Source organism: Eulemur rufifrons, chromosome 28 (genome assembly GCF_041146395.1).
Source record: "Eulemur rufifrons isolate Redbay chromosome 28, OSU_ERuf_1, whole genome shotgun sequence".
Taxonomy (NCBI): domain Eukaryota; kingdom Metazoa; phylum Chordata; class Mammalia; order Primates; family Lemuridae; genus Eulemur; species Eulemur rufifrons.
The window spans coordinates 6,538,812-6,559,596 of record NC_091010.1 but is presented as its reverse complement, the minus strand read 5'-3'; the positions used below and the strand labels follow the sequence as shown (position 1 = coordinate 6,559,596).

Sequence of the window (20,785 nt, the reverse complement as noted above, 5' to 3'; positions counted from 1 at the left end):
GGTGTGCCTTCCTCAGCAAAATGCAGCAGGTGCCCCTTGGCAGCAGCCAGCGCAGCAGATCAGCCTGGCACAGCCAGGGCAGGTCGAGGAAAAAGTGTCTACACCGTGCTTCTCAGACTAAGCTGTTCTCAACTAAACAGCACAGTGGCCTCTCTCCCAGAGGCACCGTGTACCCCAGAGCGTGGCACCAGTTGCAGGGCCTCCCAGAAATAAGACGGAATCAAACCATTTCCAGCCAGAGGAGGGCCCCTTGGCCGTGTCCCAAAGTTGCATTTTGAGCAGAAAAAAACTTCCAAGTGAGTGTACTCCGAGGCTCAGGGCAGAACTCTGGACGCACCAGTGCTCCCAGGCGAGTCAGTCGTTGGGATGGTCTGTTCATCATGGAGGAAGAAAGCTGAAAACACCAGGCAGCCCCAGAAAATGTGGCAGGGACAACGGCATGGAAGGGCAGGGCTGTGGATCAGTGCTGCAGAGCTGGGTAGTGGAGAGGCCCCGTGTCCCTGTGGGCTCCTCGTGCCGTGGGCAGGGGCCAGGCAGCACCTACCAAGGGCTCCCCATGCTAAAGGAGCCGAGGGCAGGATGAGCATCGTGGTGGGGCAGAAATCAGTGCCCGCAACCACTTGAGTCCTGGATCAGAGAAAATGCTGGAGAGAAGAGGGTGGCCATTCCCTTCTAGAGAAGCTCAGAGCATATGCCCTCTGATGGCTGGTTCCCTTTGAACACATACACCGTGATTGCAGTGTCTGACGCAGCAACCAAACACCATGGGTGGCCAGAGGAATTGGCTTATCTCAGTTTCCCCATTAACCCCTCCACAAGAACACCAGATATTTCAGGGAGGCAAAGAGGCCTACCATGTGGTCTAGTGAGCCAAGGAAGAAGCAGGGTCATTTTCATGCTCCCAGGACCTCACATGCCCAGGCCAAGTCCTGCACAAACTGGGCATTCCGCTGGGAGTGGGTGTGGGGCCACAACCCCTCTTGGACAGTGACCTCAGTCACGCTTTGTGGAGCTGCTTCCAATGCTCCAGTGGCAAAGGTCAGGCAGGAAGTGGACACTACACAGCTGTCACCACTCAAGGCCGGGACCCAGACCTGCCATGTCAGTGCTTCCCACTGGCAGAGCAGACAGCTCCCCATCGGCCACGGCCCCCAGCGCCGTATGGCAAGTAGACGAGTCTGACCTCTCCTTGCTTTTTCCTTCTCAACATCCAATCCAAGGAGCAAGGAAATAATCGTTATTAGTTAAATGGCTATACTAGCATGGAAACACAGTCTTTAACTAGCGCTACGATTTTATAACTTCTTTGTGCATGTGGCAAGGTGACGTGCTCAGGACAAAATTATCTAACATGTATTTTCTCAAAATGACATCTAATTAGTAAAATGAACAATGTTAAATGTCCCCAAAATCCCAGCAGCTAAAGACAATAAAAGTTTACTTCTCTCTGCGACAACGTCTGCGGTGGGTCAGGTGTGGGGCTCACCTGTCTCTGTGGCCACCAAGGCTGACCTGGTGGGGAAGGAGGCTGGAGGTCACTGGCTGTTTCAAAGGACAAGGCTTGGAAGTGGATGTCATCACGCTTGCCCAGTCCCGCTGGCCAGAGCCCTGTCTTGTGGCCGCAGCCTAAAGTGTAAAGGACACTCAGAAACAAGAGAAGCCCATGGAGTCGCAGGCTGCCGGCAATCTGTGATAAAGTACAGGTACCTGTGCCTCTCCTACCGGCTCCCAGGGCAAGATAAACACTAGACCAGCGGTCCCCAATGTTTTTGCCCCCAGGGACCGTTTTCACGGAAGACAATTTTTCCACAAACCGAGGTGGGGGGTGGCGGGATCGTTTTGGGATGATTCAAGCGCATTACATTTATTGTGCGCTTTATTTCTATTATTATTCCATTGTAATATATAATGAAATAATTATACAACTCACCATAGTTTGGGGACCCCTGCACTAGAGCATCCAGGAAGTCCCCGGGGTACACGTTCTGTGTCATGGGTCACTTCAGCATTAGTTCCCCTGTGTCACTAGGGCACCACTCGGCAGCACCCCAACGCCAGGCTGCCACCGAGGCCAGGACACTGGTATTAATGAGCACTGCCCGCACACACTCAGACTCTTCCCAACACGGCACGGCACCGCAGTCTTAGGAGGGTAGTCCTAGGCCCTGGAACACCCACATGAGTGACAGGACCGAGGGGAAGAGAGGCTGAGCCCAAGGCCACTGTGTTGGGACTGCTAGTGCAGCCTCAATCCCACAGCCTTCTACAAGGCTCAGAAACCCAAAGAGATGAGGCTGCCTGAGGGGTGGTTCCCTGGGATGACTCAGGACAAGTCAGCGGCGCACAGTTTGTTGTGGCATCTGACTCAGGGGCCTGGACTCTAGCTTAGGGTCCCGGCTTACCGTGGAACTAACTGCAGAGCAACCGGCTGGGTAAGGCAAGCTTGTCCCAGCAGTTACTATCAATGAGCAGCCATGCTGGCGTTGAACCCCCATCTGTCTGAGGCTAACCCTGTGAGGTTTCTGTGACAGTCCCACACCATCTCAGATTTAAAATGGAATCCTTGCTTATCTTCTCACGATTTGATTAAGTTCTGGGTGTGCGGCATCTGACTAGAGAGGCATGTGGACAGAAATCCCAGTCGCTGTTGCTGTTGTAAATCCCGCTTGTTCCCCTGGGTGGAGCGGAGGCTTCCAGGCTGTCGTGACCTGGTTGCTGTTCCCCACAGGGGTCATATTTGCAAAACAAGCTATGGCCGCCTCCTGATACCCGCAGGGGCTCCCTGCCTGAGGGGCTGGTGCAGACTGGCAGAGGGAAGTTGAGAGACCTGCCACCCTAAATGTTTGCAGAAGGGTGGGGAGAGGGAAAAATCACTCCCCTTTGCCCGGAATGATGGATGGACATTCCGGGCTGCAGAAGCGCTGGGCAGGCTGGCCCGCCCCGGTGCGTTAAGTGGGGAATATTCAGTGAGAGCCTGACGGTGGTTGCGTGGCAGCAACCCATTAAGCAGACATGGGCAGCGCTCCAAATTATCTATTTTTTTTTTTGCCTTAATATTAGTTAAAATTATTTTTTGTGCAAACATTACACAGCAAAACAGAAAAGCTGCCCCACCCCATTCCCTCTACCACCTCCCAAAGTGTAAGCTTCCCGAATATTCACATATGAACCTGTGGGCTATTGGGAGTGGACAGAATTGGGCTGGGACTGTACTGAAATTATTTGTTTGGCGCTCATTTTTTCCTTAGAGATTCAGCTTGGAAACCTTTTGTATTTACTGCATTCTGGTGTGGCTGTACCGGAAATTATTTAGCCACTGCCCCACTGATGGACAAACAAGTTGCTTTCCAGTTTTGCTAGTAGAGAAAATGCTACATTGAGTATCATTATACATACATTTTTGTGTATTTCTTTTTCCTTGGAACAAATTCTTCAAATTCAATACCAGGTTAAAGGAAATTTTATTTGTATAATAAATTCTTTTAGACACTGCAAAATTGCTTTCAAAAAGTCTTTATTAAATTATGTTCCACCAAAAATGTATGAGAATGGCCATTTCTGCATACTGTCCCAAATATTGGGTACCAGCAGTCCTTTCACACTGAGAGTCTTGTGATATGTTTCTGGACCATTTGTATTTCTTTTTGTTAATATCCTTTACCCATTTTTCTATTGGGTTGTCTTTTATCTTAACAATATATAATATTTTATTTAACCCAATATATCCAAAAATTAACATTTCAATATGTAATCAATATAAAAGTATTGATGAAATAGTTTACATTTTTTGTCATAATAAGTCTTTGGAATCCACTTACAACATATCTCCATTTGAACACTAAGTTTTCATCAAAAATACTTCATCTGGTGGCTCACACCTGTAATCCTAGCACTCTGGGAGGCCGAGATGGGTGGATCATTTTTGAGCTCATATTCGAGAGCAGCCTAAGCAAGAGCGAGACCCCATCTCTACTAAAAAATAGAAAGAAATTAGCTGGACAACTAAAAATATATAGAAAAAATCAGCCGGGCATGGTGGCACATGCCTGTAGTCCCAGCTACTCGGGAGGCTGAGGCAGAAGGATCGCTTGAGCCCAGGAGTTTGAGGTTGCTGTGAGCTAGGCTGACGCCACGGCACTCTAGTCCGGGCAACAGAGTGAGACTGTGTCTCAAAAAATAAATAAATAAATAAATATTTCATCTGTATTTAGGTTTCATAAAATCACATTTGAAGTAGATTCACATACCCAAATTGTTTCAAATGTACTACAGTACAGCGGTCCCCAACCTTTTTGGCACCAGGGACCGGTTTCATGGTGGGGCGGGCGAAGGCGGAGCTCAGGTGGCGATGCGAGCGATGGGGAGCGGCTGCGTAGATGAAGCTTCTTCGCAGGATCGCCTATGCTCACCTCCTGCTCTGCACCGCCCCCTTCCTAAGTTTCATGGAGGACGATTTTTCCATGGCGGGGAACAGGAAGGGGGGTGTCAGCGGAGCTCTGCGGCCCTTGGGTTGGGGATCAGGCAGCTGTAGTAGGCAGAATAATGGCCCCTAATCCCTGGAACATGTGACTATATACATTACACGGCAAACGTTTAAGTTTGCAGATGGCATTAGGTTGCTAACCAGGTGACCTTAACATAAAGAAATTATCCTGGATTATCCAGGTGGAACTAATATAGTCACAAGGGCTCTTCATAGTGGAAAAAGAGGCAGAAGAGGAGGTCAGACTCAGAGTAACTTGAAGATGCAATGCTGCTGGCTTTGAAGTCGGAGAAAGGGTCCAGCAGCCTCTGGCAGCTGGGGACGGTGGGGACGCGGAGCCTCCCCAGCGCCTCCGCAAGCAGCGCAGCCCTGCCAACTCCTCGCTGTAGCCCAGCCAGGCCCATTTCAGACTCGGGACCTCCAGAACAGTAAGCAAGTAAGTACACATTCTTCTGAGCCAGGAATTTATGCTAATCTGTTAGGAAACTAATACGTATACTCAAAAGCTTTCTGATAACTGAATCAGGTATCAATTTTTCCCAACTGCTTTATTGAGGTATAATTGATATACAATAAGCTACACATATTTAACACACACAGTTTAAGTTTTGATGTATTTGTACACCTGTGAAACCATCACTACAATCAAGACAACAAACATACCCAAACGTTTCCTTATATCCTTTTGTAATCCCTCCCTTCCCCCACTCCCTTTGCCACTCCTGACCTCTGACCCCAGGCACCCACTGGTCTGCTTAATTCAAATTTTCTAAGATTTTACATAAACAGAATCATACAGTACGTATTCTAGCTTGTCTGGCTTCTTTCACTTGGTAGCATTATTTAGGGGCGCATCCGTGTTGTAGCATTGAGAGTTCATTCATTTTCATTGCTGAGTAGTGTTCCACTGTATGTATATTCCATGGTTTGTTCATCCATTCACTGGGTGATGGCCATTTGGCTTGTATTCAGTTTTTGGATATCATAAGTAAAACTGTCATGAACACCCATATAAAAATCTCTGTGTAGACATACGCTTCCATTTCTTTTGGGTAAATACCTAGGAGGGGAATGACTAGATCATATCCCAGGTATATATTTAAGAAACTGCTGAACTGTTTTCCAAAGTGGGTACCATTTTACATTTCCACCAGCAGTGCACGAAAATTCTGGGTCCTCTGCCCCCACACTAACAGTTGGTATGGTCAGTATTTTTTTTTTGTTTTTGTTTTTACCTATCCTAATTGATAGGTAGTGGTATCGCATTGTGGTTTTAATTTGCGTTTCCCTAATGACAAAGGTTGTTAAGGATCTTTTCATGACCTTACTTGCCATCCCTATATTTTCTATGGTAAATAACTATTCAAATCTTTTGCCTATTTTTTAAATTCAGTTGTTTGTTTCTTTATTATGGAATTTTGAGGGCGCTTTATGTATTTTGGGAACAAGTCCTTTATCAGCTATATGATATTCAAATATTTTCTCCCAGTATACAGTTTGTCTTTTCATTCTCTTAATGATGTTTTCTGAAAAGCAGTATTTTGATTTAAATAAGTCATATTCATCAATCAGTTCTTTTTCTGAGTCATGTTTATGATGTTGTATCCAAGAATTCTTTGCCTAGTCCAATGTCATAAAAATTCTCTAGTAGAAGTTTTATGGTCTTGGATTTTGCATTTAGGTATTTCATTCATTTTGAGTATATCTTTATATATAATGTGGGGTATGAATTGAGGTTCTTTTCTTTGCACACAAATATGCAGTTATTCTACCATCATTTGCTGAAACACTATCTTTCCTCCACTGAATTGACACCTTTGTACCTTTGTCAAAAGTCAGCTATCCATATATGTATAGGTCTATTTCTGTTCTATTTCATTAATCTGATTGTCTATGCTAGTAGTATCCCATTGTTTCCATTATTGTAGCTTTAGAATAAATCTTGAAATCAGGTAGTATTAGACCTCCAACTTCGTTATTCTGTTTCAAAGTTGTCTGGCTATTCTGGGTCCTTTAGATGTCTATATGAAATTTAGAATCAGCTGGTCAATTTCTGCAAAATGCCTACCAAGATTTTGATTGGGATTGCACAGATCAATTTGGGGGTAGGGATTAACATCTTAACGATAGTAAGTCTTCTCACCAATGAACACAGCATAACTCCCCATTTATTTAGATCTTTCATTTTTCCCTACAATGATTTGCAGTTTTCAGTGCACAGGTCTTGAACATCTTTTGTCGTACCTATCCCTAAGTATTTCATATTTTTGGATGCAATTAAAAATAGTTTTTATTTTCAATTTTCAGTTGTTTGTTGCCAGTATATAGAAATATGATTTAGTTCTGTGCATTTATCTTATGCCTTGCAACTTTGCTGAACTCATTTATTAGTTCTAGTAGCTTTTTTGGTAGGTTTCACCAGATTTTTGACATAGACAATTATATTGTGTGTGATTACAGTTTCACTTCTTCCTTTCCAATCTGGACAACTTTTATTTCTTTTTCTTGCCTTATTGCACCAGCTAGGACTCCATTGCAATGTTTAATAGAAGTGGTGAGAACAGACATCATTGTCTTATCCTGATCTTAAGGGAAAAGCTTTTGGTCTTTCACCATTATGTATGATATTAGCTTTCAGTTTTTTATAGATGCCCTTTATCAGGTTGAAGAAGCCCCTCCTATCCTTAGTTTGTTGAGAATTTTTATTGGGAATCAATATTGAATTTTGTCAAATGCTATTTCTGAATCTATGAGATGATTATATCCTTTCCCTTTTTAGTGTAATAATATGTGAACTACATTGATAAATTTCAAATATGAAACCACTCTTGCATTTTGAGGATGACTCCACCTTGGCCATTATGTATTTTCCTTTTTATATATTGTTGGATTCAATTTGTTAAAATTTTATGGAGAATTTTTCCATCTATATTCATGAAGAATATTGGTCTATAGTGTTTTTGTAATGTCTTTGGCTAGTTTTGTGTCAGGGTAATGCTAGCCTCATAAAATGCATTGAAAATTATGTTCTTTTTAAAAATTTTTCTAGAAGAGTTTGTGTAGTATTGGTATTACTTCTTAAAATATTTGATAAATTTTGCCAGTGAAGTCTGAAGATTTCCTTGTGGGAAAGTTTTTAGCTACAAATTCAATTTCCTTACTAGATATAGGGCTATTTTTATTGAGTGAGTTTTGGTGGTTTGTCTTTTAAGTGTAGTTTTGTATCTTTTAAGTTTGTGTCCACTTCATCTAAGTTGCCAAATTTACTAGCATAGTGTTGTTCTTAATATTATCTTATTATGCTTTTACTATCTGAAGAATTTGTAATGACATCACTTCTTTCATTCTGAATATTTGTGATTTATCTTCTTTCTCACTTTTTTTGATTAGTCTGGCTAGAGGCTGATCGATTTTATTGATCTCCTCAAAGAACCAGCTTTTTGTTTCATTGGGTTTTTTCCATTACTTTTCTATCTTATGGCCACTGATCTTTATTTTTCTTTCTTTTACTTACTTTAGGTTTAATTTGCTCTTCTGTATTTAGTTTCTATATGGAAGCTGAGGTCATTGACTTAAAAACTTTCATCTTTTCTAATATAGACATTTGATGCTATAATTTACACTATAATACTCCTTAAGTGGCATCTCACAAATTTTGTATGTGTTCTCATTTTTATTCAGTTTAAAGTACTTTCTAATTTTTCTTTTTGAATTTTTCTTTGACTTATGGATTATTTAGAAGTGCATTAATTATTTCCTAAATATTTGAGGATTTTCCAGAAATCTTTTCATTGTTGATGTCTAATTTAATTCTGTTGAAGTGAGAGAACATGGGTTGTGTTTGAATTCTCTTATATTTATTGAGACTTATTTATGGCCATCCTCGTAAACATTCTGCATGCATTTGAAAACAATGTGTGTTTCACTGTTGAGCAGTTAGGTCAAGTTGGTTGATAGTGTTCTCTGAGGTCACCTAGATTCTTACTGATTTTTTTGTCTACTTGTTCTAACAATTATTGAGGAAGATATGTTGAATGTCTTTACTATAATTATGTGTTTTCTATTTCTCCTGGAAGTTCCATCAGTTTCTGCTTCATGTAGTTTGAAACTTTCTTATGAGGTGGCTAGACCTTTAAGATTGTTGTGGTTTTTTGATGAATGGACCCTTTTGTTTTTATGAAATTATCTTGTTTATCACTGGTAATATTCTTCAGCCTGAAATGTCCTTTGCTATTGTTATAGCCACTTCAACTTTAGCTGATTAGAGTTAGCATGAGATATCTTTTTCCATTCTTTGATTCTAATCTATTTGTCTTTACATTTAAAGTGAACTTCCTGCTTTTTTAATCCAGTATGGATTACTTGAATCTGCCTTTTAATTGCGTGTATGTAGACCATTTTCACTCAATGTGCTTGTTGGCATGGTTAAGTTTAAATGTATCATCATTTTGCTATTTGGGTCCTATTTGTCCCATCTGTTACCATTTTGCCCTGTTTTTCTGCCCTCTTTTGGAATGATTGAAATTTCTTACGATTCCATTTCATCTAATTTGATGACATACCAGCTTTAACATTTTGTTTTGTCATTTTAGCGGTCACTTTAGGGTTTGTGGTATACAACTTTAGCTTTTTTTGGTCTGTCTTCCAAAGAGATCATGCATCTCACATGCAGTACGAGAAACTGACAACCGCATACTTCCATTTCTGCCCGCCCATTACTTGTGCTACTGTTATTACACACGTTGCCTTTTACATGTTTTATAAGGCTCACACTATACTCCTTTTCACTTAAATAGCCAATTTTAATAGACAAATAATAACAAAAATCTTATCTATGTATTTGTATAATTGTCATTTCCAGTAATCTTCATTCCTTTGGGTAGATCCCTATTTCCAGATGTCATCTTCCTTCTGCCTGGTCGTCTAACAATTCTTTCAGTGTGGGTTTGCTGGGGTGAATTCTTTCTGCTTTTGTATCCTAAAAGGTCATTACTGAGCCTTCATGTTTGAAGGCTATTTCTACTGCATTCAGAATACTGAGTTGATAGTTTTCCTTTCAGAACTTTACAGATGTTGCCCCACTGACTTCTCACTTGCGTTGTTCCTGACAAGAAGTCTACTGTCCTCCTTGTCTTTATTCCTCTGTACGTACTGCGTCATGTTCCTCTGGCTACTTTTAAGGATTTCTTTTCATAATTGGGTTTGAGCCATTTGACTGTGCTATGCCTTCATGTACTTTTTCTTCATGTTTCTTGTGTGTGAGGTTCATTGAACTTCTTGGACCTGTGTTCATAAATTTGGAGAAGTTTTGGCCATTATTTCTTCAAATATTTTTCAGTTCCCCCACTTTTCAGGGACTCCAGTTACATATATATTAGATTGCTTAAAGTTGTCCCACATATCACTGATGCTCTGCTCATTTTTTTAGATCGCCTTTTCTTTCTATGTTTCATTTTGGATAGTTTCTATTGCTATATTTTTAAGTTCACTAATGTTTCATCTGCAATTTCAAATCTGCTGTTAATCCCATCCACTAGGTTTTTCATTCATAAATTGTATTTTCATCTCCAGAATTTAAGTCTTATTTTTAGCTTCCACTGAGCAAGCCATCTTGGAAATATATTTTCTGGTGTCATTCAAGCTTCCAGGTGTCTTCAGCTCCACCCAACATCTTTTTTTTTTTTTTTTGAGACAGAGTCTCACTCTGTTGCCCAGGCTAGAGTGAGTGCCGTGGCGTCAGCCTAGCTCACAGCAACCTCAAACTCCTGAGCTCAAGCGATCTTCCTGTCTCAGCCTCCCGAGTAGCTGGGACTACAGGCATGCACCACCATGCCCGGCTAATTTTTTCTATATATATTTTTAGCTGTCCATATAATTTCTTTCTATTTTTAGTAGAGATGGGGTCTCGCTCTTGCTCAGGCTGGTCTCGAACTCCTGAGCTCAAACGATCCGCCCACCTCGGCCTCCCAGAGTGCTAGGATTACAGGCGTGAGCCACCGCGCCCGGCCCACCCAACATCTTGATTGCCACCTCATAAAACAGCTCAAGCTAGAACCACTCAACTAAGCCACTCCCAAATTCCTGAGCTACAGAAACTCTGAGAGAATGAGTGTTCATTGTTGTTTTAAGCTACTAAGTTTTGGGGCGATGTGTTATGTGGTAACAGACAGCCAGTACATATGGAATGTGACACAGGCTTCCTGAATTCTGAGCATCTTCACCAGCACCTGTGAGCTGCTCCACAACCTGGCTCCCCATGGGTGGTTTTACACAAATGAGATGGAGCAAGTTCTGATCTCTACTAATCTCTAAACTGCTTCCCCTCCGGCTTCAGTGTTCCTGGAGTTTGTATTTAACATGCCATAGAAATGAATTTTGAATAAACCTCTAAATTGTCACTAATCTAGGAAATATACTCTCTCCCAAAGGCCTCTCTGCTGGGCAGCCCCTACCCATTTCCCAGAGGTTGGCTTTCTGGGCAGAGGAGTTTCTAGAGTTTGTGGTCTGGGGCTCCACCTGCTGCCCAGCTGCCCACAGAGCCCACAGGCAGCACTTTCACACGGATCGGGCAGGGAGCGGAGGTGGAGACAGCAGCAGGCCTGGGGTGAGCCCTGCTGGATGCAGACAGAATGGCACATCCTTTGTCCATTAGTCACTTTTACCAGTGGACTGTATCATGTGGAGCTAGAGAGAAATTAAGTCAGCTGCAGCCTCTCCAGATAAACTTAGATGTGTAGGCTGAGCAATTCCCCAAACAGAGCAAATACACATAAGCTCAGACACCCACAGAGGAGGAAAGGGCCCAACTTTTGTGGGAACCTGCCCTGTGCCTGGAGTTTGCACACTCTCTTCCTATACCCAGATGCCCATCTGCAAACAGTGCAGTTTTAGGTGCAGACTGTGTGCCCGGTCCCTTCCCAAGGGCAAGAATTCAAGCCCTGACCTGTCACTACAGAAATGAGCTGACACTCACTTTGGGCTCCTTGGGGGAACCCCAGGACCCTTGTGGTCGAGGACACTGTCTGAGGGGCTAGGGGCAAGTAGTTTTCCTTGCGACCTGCCTGTCCGAGGCACAGAATCTCAGCCGAGAGTCGGCTGCCCAAGGCCACTGCAGGTATCAGATCATTTCATCCTCACGACAGCCTCACGAAGTAGGTGCTGTTGTCATCCTCGCTCTCCAGGTGAGGACACTGAGGCACTGAGTAAGCTCATGGCAAAGGCACTGTCCTCTGGCTTCCTTTCCCAGTGCCCTTAGACCAGTGGTTCTCCAAGTGTATTCCCCAGAGCCAGCAGCATCGGAAAACGGGTTAGAAGTGCGAATTCTCCTACTTTCCCCAGACCTACAGAATCAGAAATTCCAGGGTGGGGTCCAGTGCTATTCCGGTAGAATATTTCCCTTATTAGAAATTAAATGACAAAAACCTACAATTAAATAAATTATAGTAAAAAAAGGCAATAAGTACTCAAAATGTATCACTTCCTAATTGTCTGGCTTCATGTACTGTACCCCGTGCTTTTGAGGTTATTGCCTTCTGTGGCCCTGGGGGAGGGACAGCAGTGTTTACATAACAGAGGTTGGCAGACACTACAGACCAGGGTGCTCTACTTTTTTGCAGAGAGCCCATGGTAAACACCCCCTTAACACCAGGCCAGCTCTCTGGGTCTTAACAAGCCCTGGGGTGATGCCAAGGCAAGCTCAAGGTTGAGACCTACCCCATATGTTTCAGCTGGATGCTGCATGCGGACTCCGTACCCATCCTTTCCTCACAGTCCTAGCCAACATCATACCGGGAATGGGAGCGCATACTCCCTCTGCTACCGTACCCTCTGCCCCCGCTCCCAGTGCTGGACCCCTGGCATCAAAGCCACGTCATTGACCTGTGGGAGGCGGAGGGATGTGGGCAGCCAGGGCCCAGTGCTAGGGCTCCTGCAGTGGTGGGCACACACTGGGATTCACCTGCAAGATGAGCAGTGGATCCCAAAGTCGCAGCCTGGCTCTCCACCCAGCTTCTTGCAGACTAAGTCCGTCAGTGGCTGCTGTCACAAATGTAGGGGAGCAAAGTGGGAGGAGTGGGGCGCCACCTGGGGCGCCATCCCAGCACACCCTTGCTAGCGGTGGGGCGCCAGGGCTGGTCACTCCACCTCTCTGACCTCTCTCTGCTTGTCTGCGGAGATGGGGATAGTAGTACCTACCCACTGGGGCCTCCAGATTAAATCCAATAATTTACGCAAAGAGCCAGAAATATAGATAGCAGAAGCTTCGCAAACAGAAACTATTACTGTTTTCCATTCAGCTGGAGTAGAAAGTAATGTCAATGTCAATATTTTTACTCCCATTTTATGGAAGACAGATACTGGGGCACAGAAAAAAATAAAAAGTGAAGTACCGAGAATTTTACAGAGACTCGGTTACTGGAACAGCAGCACCCGCAACACGTCCCCTTAGCCGGTGATGGATCTCACCCACGCCCTCTAATGAGCACGTTTCCCCAGCCTGCGGCTGCCGTCCTCACTTATTTCCAGTAGCTCCAGGTTCCCCAGCAAGAAAGTAACCATTAAGTCAGTTACAACGATTACCAGCTGGTTCTCTGGTTTATTGCTGTACTTTCTCTAAAGCGAGCATCTGTGAGGGAAGATGTCGTCCTGCCTTTGCTTAAATAAGAAAAGGCATTTCCTTGTGTCCTTGCAGCAAGACTCCAGCAGCACATGGAAGGCTGCAGTCACCCTGTTAAAGCCAGCATGTGCCCAGGAAAGATGGCGGAGGGGAGAGGACCACTCTGGGAACATGCATGGGATTGGGGGCTGGAGGCGACCTGGATAAAGCAGGAGACGTCGCCCCTCACCTGGGCAAGTGCTCACACGGGGATGCGGTGCCCCACTGGGTATCGAGGCCCGAAACACGGTGATAGCAAACACACGGGTCTCACTCTGTGCCAGGCACCGCTCTAAGAACTTCCCAAATACGAATTCATTTAATGCTCAGAACAGCCCCACAAACTACTGTTACTATTCCTGTTTCACAGGTAAGCAAACTGGGGCACAGACAGGTTAATTGACTTATTGTAGCTGAGCCAGGATTTGAACCCAGGTCGTTGGCTGCAGGGATAGAGTAATGGTTTTGCCATGGAGAGAACCAAAACTGTGTAGTCAAGCCATAAGCGGTCTAAGTTGAGCAAAACGAGACGAGAAAAGGCTTCAGCAGAGATCAAACTTGCTAACACACAGGAGGATGAAGGAGGCCCTGCCTGGCCTGCAGGCTGGGGAAGGGTGAGTCGAGATGTTATGACAGCACCTCGCCCCCTTGAGAAGGACTTTCCGAACAGGAATCTGGCATCTCAACCTGCCTGAGAAGTGAGAGTTACTGTCCCATTGTACAGACATGGAAACTGAGGTTCAGAGAAATTAAGTGGTTTACCCAAGGTCACACATCCTGGAAGTGCAAGGCTGGGACCCAGAGCCCCACGTCATCTTAGGGGCCTAGCCCCAGTGTGCCAGCCTTCCTGTCCCTGACCCTCTGCAGCTGAAAACCCTCCTGGCCAGAGAGGCTGCAGAGGGGCACACTGGAACTGCGCCCCGTGATGGGCGCCTTCCTCCCTGCTCCAGGCTGGGCCCTGCCTGAGGGCAGAGCTCCTCCCAGTGCCTGGGCAGACAGCAGCGCCCGCCCACTCCACCTGGGAACCCTGAGCCCCATCTGTCCTGGTCCCCTGCCTGGGAAGGGAGGCATGCGCTCCTTCCTGGGGCCCAGCCTGCCCGGCCTGCTTAGCCACGGCCTGGAGGGCTTGCCCCCGCCCTGGGCCCCTACCCTCTGCTCTCCAGGGGCTCTGATGACAGCAGCCCTTTCCCAGCCGTCTCATGCTCCCTGTGTTTGTGTTTGTCTCCATTTTAGGGATTTATTTCTCTACAAGGGACCCAAGTGACTGAACTTCTTCCTGGCCCCGAGGACCCAGGGAAGCACCTCTTTGAGATCAGCCCAGGTAGGCCTGCGCACCTCTCAGCTCTGCGCTGAGGTGGCCCTGGAGGCCCATGTGGGGGCGTCGCCACCCTGCTGGCCTGGGCAGGCGGTCCTGCGGTACTGTCTGCAAGCACAGCTCAGAGATGTGGGCCCCATCTACAGGGTACTGCACATGGGGGAAGAAATTAGAAAATCCAACCAATTATGTGGACAATTAGCTTTTGGGTGAGAGGAAAATGTGGATTTTTAAATTCACGGTAAACACAAAGGAAGAAGCCAGTTAACGGTGACATCTTAGGGTGAAGGTCCAAACACAACACCTGGAAATAAGGCCAGAGAACATGCTAGCACGGATTCAGTACGCTTAAATAAGGCTATCATGAATCCCAAACAGAGACTTGGAATGTGGTGGGAGGAAGAGAAATAATTTTGCCTAAAGAACTGCTATCGTGTTAGCAGTTACAGAACAATTTTTTGAAGTTTCAAGTGTGGCCGTGTGTTTGTTAATGAACTCCACTACCAGTGAAAGTGCCTTGCAGATGAGCCCGTGTGTGCACGGCAGGCCCAGCTCTGCAGTCAGGCAGTGTTTTCTGTGGTTTGGCCCCCACGGAAGCAGAGCCTGGGCCAAGAATCTGAGCAGTTTTGGGGGGAGGTGCTCCCAGGAAACATTGGGGAGGGAGTCGGTTCCCAGGAGGGCTTCTGGAGACGGTGCCGGGCAGGCCTCAGAAGAGTCTCACCCAGGGAGTGAGGAGGCAGCCATTGAGGGCTGCTCCCTGGGGAGTTAACTCTGGCGTTTCTGGCCTGTCCTGCTCATGGACCAAACTCCCTGCAGACAGAGGAGGCCTGCAGGGTCGGGGTTGGTTGCAGATGCTTGAGGACGGAGGCCACCAGCGTGATGGGAACAGTGAGTGCTGAGGGGTCTGGGAAGGGCACCAAGGGCATCAGCTGGGTTTAGACATACTTGTGGGAAGTGGTGGCTGTGAACTGAGTGTTCTAGGGTCTCACTGGGGGTCTGTGAGCCAGGAGGTTTATGGGTAGATGTAGAGCAGTTTGGCCACCCCAACCACTCCAAGAAATGGCCTGGCTGTTGGCTGTCCACTGAGGCATGGGTCAGCCCAGGCTCAGGCCACAGGCAGCAGCCCATTGGGAGCAGGAGTGAACAGACCCAAGCCTGGGACAGGGGTGTGTCCCCTTGGTCTGTCCATACTGTAGTCCGAGGGGGTACAGGCTAAAGCTGAAAGGCAGAAACACCCTCCGCAACTGCATGACTCTTTGCAAAATTCAAGTACCTGTGGTTTCACTTGGTAATGAAACTGTACATTAGAGGTGGGAACGGAGGGATCCCAGGGTATGGTGTGGGAAGGAGAGGCTGGGTTGCCTGTGGAACAGGAATGGTCTCTGTGACGCAGAGAAGAAATGCAGGCAGCGAGGCCGGCAGGTCCCTGCTGTCTGGGGAGCGGGTGCTGGGCCTGGCAGGGGGAGGCAAGGCCAGAACCAGAGGGTGGGGGTCAGCACCCTCCAACCATCAATTCAGAAAGGCACTGAGCATGCGCCCCAGGAACCAGAGGGGCATCACCTGTGTGCACTATCTGGGTCAGACCTATTTACAAGGATTTCTTTGACTCTTGGGGGTGGGAGGAGGAGAAGAAGACCCTTTGCCACATATACAGTCACCTAGTCACAAGATTCTGGGAGTTAAACATGGACCTATTTGTGGACCACTATTCTGCTTCCCACAATACTCAAAACATCCCTCTAAGATAGTGGGTATTTTTAAACCTATTTTACAAAAACAGACACTGGAGTTTAGGAAGAGGAAGCAACTTGCCCAGTGACACACAGCCAGATAGTAGTGGAGTTGGGGCCCCCCCGAGCCGCGCACTCGGCCTGCCCTCCCACACAGGCCCGGCCCTCTGAGGCCTGCTGCAGACGCTGGCACTGCTTCCCACACCGGCTGGGGAGGTCTGGGGACTTGGTTACAGGACACGACACTCCCAAACCCCTTTCTCCCAAGCTCAGTCACAGTGGCCTGGCCAAGCGCCAGATTCACACAGGTCCCCGGAGTCCCCCGTCACTGCTCTGCTGCTTCTGTGTACACGGCCACCCAAAGGCATTGGGCCGAGGCCTGCAGCTGCTGAGGCCACTTGGGGAAAGCAGAACGGTGGTGGGGCCCGTCAGCCTTTGGGGAGTGCTCGAAGCCGTCTGCAGAGCAGAACGCTGCGCCAGTGCTGCCCAGGGCCTAGGTGACTCCCCTCCCAGGGCCTCCTGATTTTGGATGTTACTATCAGCCGGGTCAGATGGGACCTGGGAGGCTGCATGGCCCATGAAGACATGGCAGGCCCAGGGAGGTCAGGGTAGAGGAGCTGGCAGGTAGGGGACCCTGGTGCCCCCCCGGTCAGCCTGGTCCCAGGACAGTGGGCTTTCTGTCGCGGCAGTTTCTGACTAAGGCTCCAGCTATAGGGCTTGTTGGGGCTAAAACTGAGTAATAACAATAATGATAAGAATGTTGGACTAACCCCACCTTAAGCCACAGCAACATGCAAGGGCAGGAAGGCCAAGGAATCTACTCATTTCCAACTCTGCAAACCTCTAGTGCGTCCCAGGCCTTGAGCTGGCCGTGAGGGCCCCAGAGATGAGCAGGGCACAGTCTCCACCCTTAAGGAGTCTGGGGACTTTTTCTTCCTGAGCTCAAGACGAGAGGCTTAGTCACTAAGCTGAGGACCTGGGGACAGGAGCAGGAAGTGTCACTCACCAAGGAGGCCATGCTCTGTCCCCTTGCATTGAGCACAGCCCCTGGTGGGACGAATGTGTAAAGGTGAACCGCAGGTTGCGTGGGTGTGGTGGTCATCGCAGCTAGGGGCTCCCAAGGGGCTCCCCAGTCCCACAGGGGCCTGGTGGTGAGCACTGGGAACAGTGAGCTAACGGGAGCGGGAAGAACCCTAACGGCCAAAGCCAGGGGCCAGGCGTCGGGCGGGAATTCAGGGCAAGGTGGGAGGAGGCAGCGCAAGCACTGGCCATGCCACAGTGGGTCCCTCGATCCCCACCAGCAGCCCCGCCCCGCAAGAGGAGGGAAAACGTGGCAACTCTTGGAAATGTGATAGAACTCCAAGGATGGTCATACAGAAAGCCAACTACATACACTCAAGTCATAGCCCTGTTCGCACTCTTTAACAATATAAAAAGTGACACTTTTTCAAGATAGAATTAAAAATATGAGGAAAAGTTATGCCGTGAGTGCCATCTAGTGGACAGACCTGCCAATTCCAGGACAGAGGGTGCAGGCTCTCCTGCCCACCTCCCACAGGTCAGCCAGGCTACACCTCTGATTCCAAAAGTATCCGAGAACCCGCATGTCCAGCCAGGGAGCAAGACACGGGAGCGCGGTGTTATAAGGGGGCGTTAGTGCCAGGGGGACTTCTCCTGTTGTCCCGGGGCTATGGCCCGCTGCCCCCCGCGCCCGCACAGTGTACAGAGAGTACTGAGAAGGGGGAGCCACTGCTGTGGGCGGAGGTCGGGCTCTGCTCCCTGAAGCACAGGAACACCCAGGAGGACCATGTAGAGGATTTAAGGGAGGCTGAAAGAAGGGGTGACTGGCGTTTTGTGCCTTGCTTGGAAAATTGCTCACACACAGGATTTGCTTTTCATGGTAACCAGGCAGGGAAAATCAAACTGGGGAGATGGTGAATGCGGTTTTGCCAGGCAGAGAGGGGGGCCAGGCACACACCCCACGCCAAGCATCAGTGCCCTATGGGAACAGAATGTGAAGCCCCCGAGGGACCTCAGGCCTGAGCGCGGAGGGAGCAGAGAGGGTGAGATGGCGCTGCAGACCTGCCGGAATTCTCACGGTGTGGGGCAAAGAGGCAAGATGCTGCCAGCAGGCAGTCGGCTGAGATTCGGGGCCAGAACTCACAAAAGAGTTATAAAGAGTGCCCAGTTACGCTTCTGGTACCCAGAGGAGCTGGTTGGGAGGGAGCCCCCACCCCACTCACCACCATCACCCAGGGAGGGCACTGCAGCCTGCTGGGCAAGCAAGGGGACGTTTGTTTTTCCCTCTGCTCCTTCCCACCCCAGGGCGAGGTTCAAGGAAGAGTCTGGGAGAAGCAACCTCCATCAGCTCCACCACCCCTCCACGCCCTGAGGGCCACGGTCCAGGGCAGGGCACACAAAGAGCTTTGACCCAGACATGAGGGAGCAGAATTAAGGGTTGGAAACCTAAATGAGATGTTTGATAACTGAGAGTGGACCCTGGGTAAAATCAAGCAAGCTGCTACTCAAAGGGAAGGTGGGGAGTGGTAGGCATAGTTATTGGGAAAATAAAACCATTTCGTGTTTATTCTCCAATGAGAATTTGTATTAGGACAGGTGAACTGCTGTAACGACCGGCAACTCTCAGGATCTTGACACAATAGAATGTATCTGTCTTTCATATTAAGTCAGAAGTGAATGCTTCCTACTGGCAGGCAGTTGGTCTCCTAGCATATTCCTGTCTGTGGCGTTGCTGTCTGAAACTGTGGCTTGCAGGAGCATCCTGGTTGTTTCCGTGCCAGGCAGCCATCAAGCCTGGGAGGCACGCCGGTCCAGGCCCGGAAGTGGCTGCGTCATCATCTCATGGCCCATTGGCCAGAACTCAGTCCTGCGGCCACACCCAGGACGGGGCGTCCGGGAAACGTGGTCCAGCTCTTCCCAGGAGGAAGGCAAGGCTGATGTGATGAACAGTGGGTAGTCCTGCCGAACTGCTCAGTGAGCTGGCTGCCCAAGACTAACAGAGACACGTTCCGACCCTCTCAGAATTGTCAAGGTCAGAGAGACAGACAGGAAGGCAGACATTGGCCCACAGGATGAGAAGTGCTGGAAGCCGTGTAAAATGACAGGCAGTTGTGTGAACCGGAGAAAGGGACTCTAATGCACTCAGAGACCATACAGACTTCCAGGCTGTAGCGACAGTGAGTCTGCCCTTTGCAGGTAAAGTGGGAGTCAGCAGGTGAAGAGGAGGGTGCAGGGAGGGGGGAGCATCTGGGCAGAAGCAGCAACGTGTCAGCCTGGTAAGGACAGGGGCTGTGTGTGTCCTTCACACCTTCACTCCAAGGTGCTCAGTAAATAGTTAATTGAATTTAAAGTAAGTATCGGATGCAACAGGGCATTAAGCTTGTTGAAAAGTGGTCCTCTGTGGTGGGACAATGGAGTAGGGCAGCGGTTCTCAGACTTTAGCAAGCCTCAGAGTCACCTGAGGGCTTGTTAAAACACCGATCGCTGAGTTGGTTCTGGGGAGGAGAGATGGCCCCCAGTACAGACAGCAGGGGGTTGCAGGGGGGTGAGTGAGAGGAGGTCTGGGTTACTGGGGAGAAGGCAAAGCTATAACCAGTGTCTTAATAACATAGTAATTACTATCACAGGAGGAGAAGGAAGGCAGGATGATGTATGATGTTGATTTGTGCTTTGATCTCCGAGCCCTTCCTTTCCTCTGTGTTGGAAAGGAAGCCAAGCCTTGGCCCCCTGACTTCAGGGGAGGGTGATGCCCCAGGAGCAGAAATCCCTGCCCCCACCCCCACCCCAGATAATCATGATGTGACGGGGACGGGAGAAAGGCACTTCCCTAGACTGGTCACCCATCCCCAGCAATGCCCCAGGAAGGTGACAAATCCCAGGGCATAGGCCATGTGGTGACACCAGGGAAGCTGGCCTCGGGCACCAGAGTCCAGCCTCAGGCAGACACTCTGTGGTCAAGCAAGTCAAGGGAGCTAAAGCCACCAGCCCCAGGTGACTGCAGGTGAAGATGTCGGATGACCACAAGGGACCAAGAACAGCCCATCCTCCTTTTCCAGGCCCCACACAAGCCTGACCACAGAAAAAGTCTTCACTCTGTCCCAGTAGTGGTCGGGACTAAACTCCCTGCCAGCCTAGGAGAAAAAGGCTCAGAGATGATTTCTTTCTAATAAATGCCACATTTGTTGAGTTCGTGAAGTTGTTGACCAAGATGTATATGGGTGCTAGTGGGCTAAACACTCCTGGGGTTCCTTGTAAGAAATGAGGCTGAACATGCCACATTCATCCTCATCGCACTCCTGGGACTGAGCTTTCCTCACCCATTGAGCAGGGAGGCACCTGGGACTCTGAGAAGCTTAGTAAATTTCCCGGGTCCCGTGGCCAGTGGGCAGTGGGGCTGCAGCTGGAGCTGGCTCTACCCCAGAGCCTTGCTCTTGGTCAGCATGAGCCTGGCTGCCCCCCACGAAGGGGTCCCGCCCACCTGGGACTCCTCTCTTGCCAGGGCAGTTGCCTGCTGAACCCTCCCCCTTGCAGACTTGAACCTGGGGGCCTCCCAGACCTGAGCTTCCTGGCAATGGGGGCCTCCA

General features: G+C 48.2%; 1 protein-coding gene across 5 annotated transcripts in view; it reads left to right on the top strand.

Annotated features, from left to right (window-relative positions):
- ARHGAP22 (Rho GTPase activating protein 22) overlaps positions 1-20,785 on the top strand; it is a 183,560-nt gene that overhangs the window by 73,945 nt on the left and 88,830 nt on the right. For all 5 annotated transcript variants that reach the window (XR_011231646.1, XM_069460315.1, XM_069460317.1 and 2 more), the window contains exon 3: positions 14,370-14,457. Coding sequence is in view for 4 of the 5 variants with exons in the window: in XM_069460315.1 (XP_069316416.1) it covers positions 14,370-14,457 (88 nt within the window). In the remaining variant the exon portion in view is untranslated. The remainder of the gene's footprint in view (positions 1-14,369; positions 14,458-20,785) is intronic.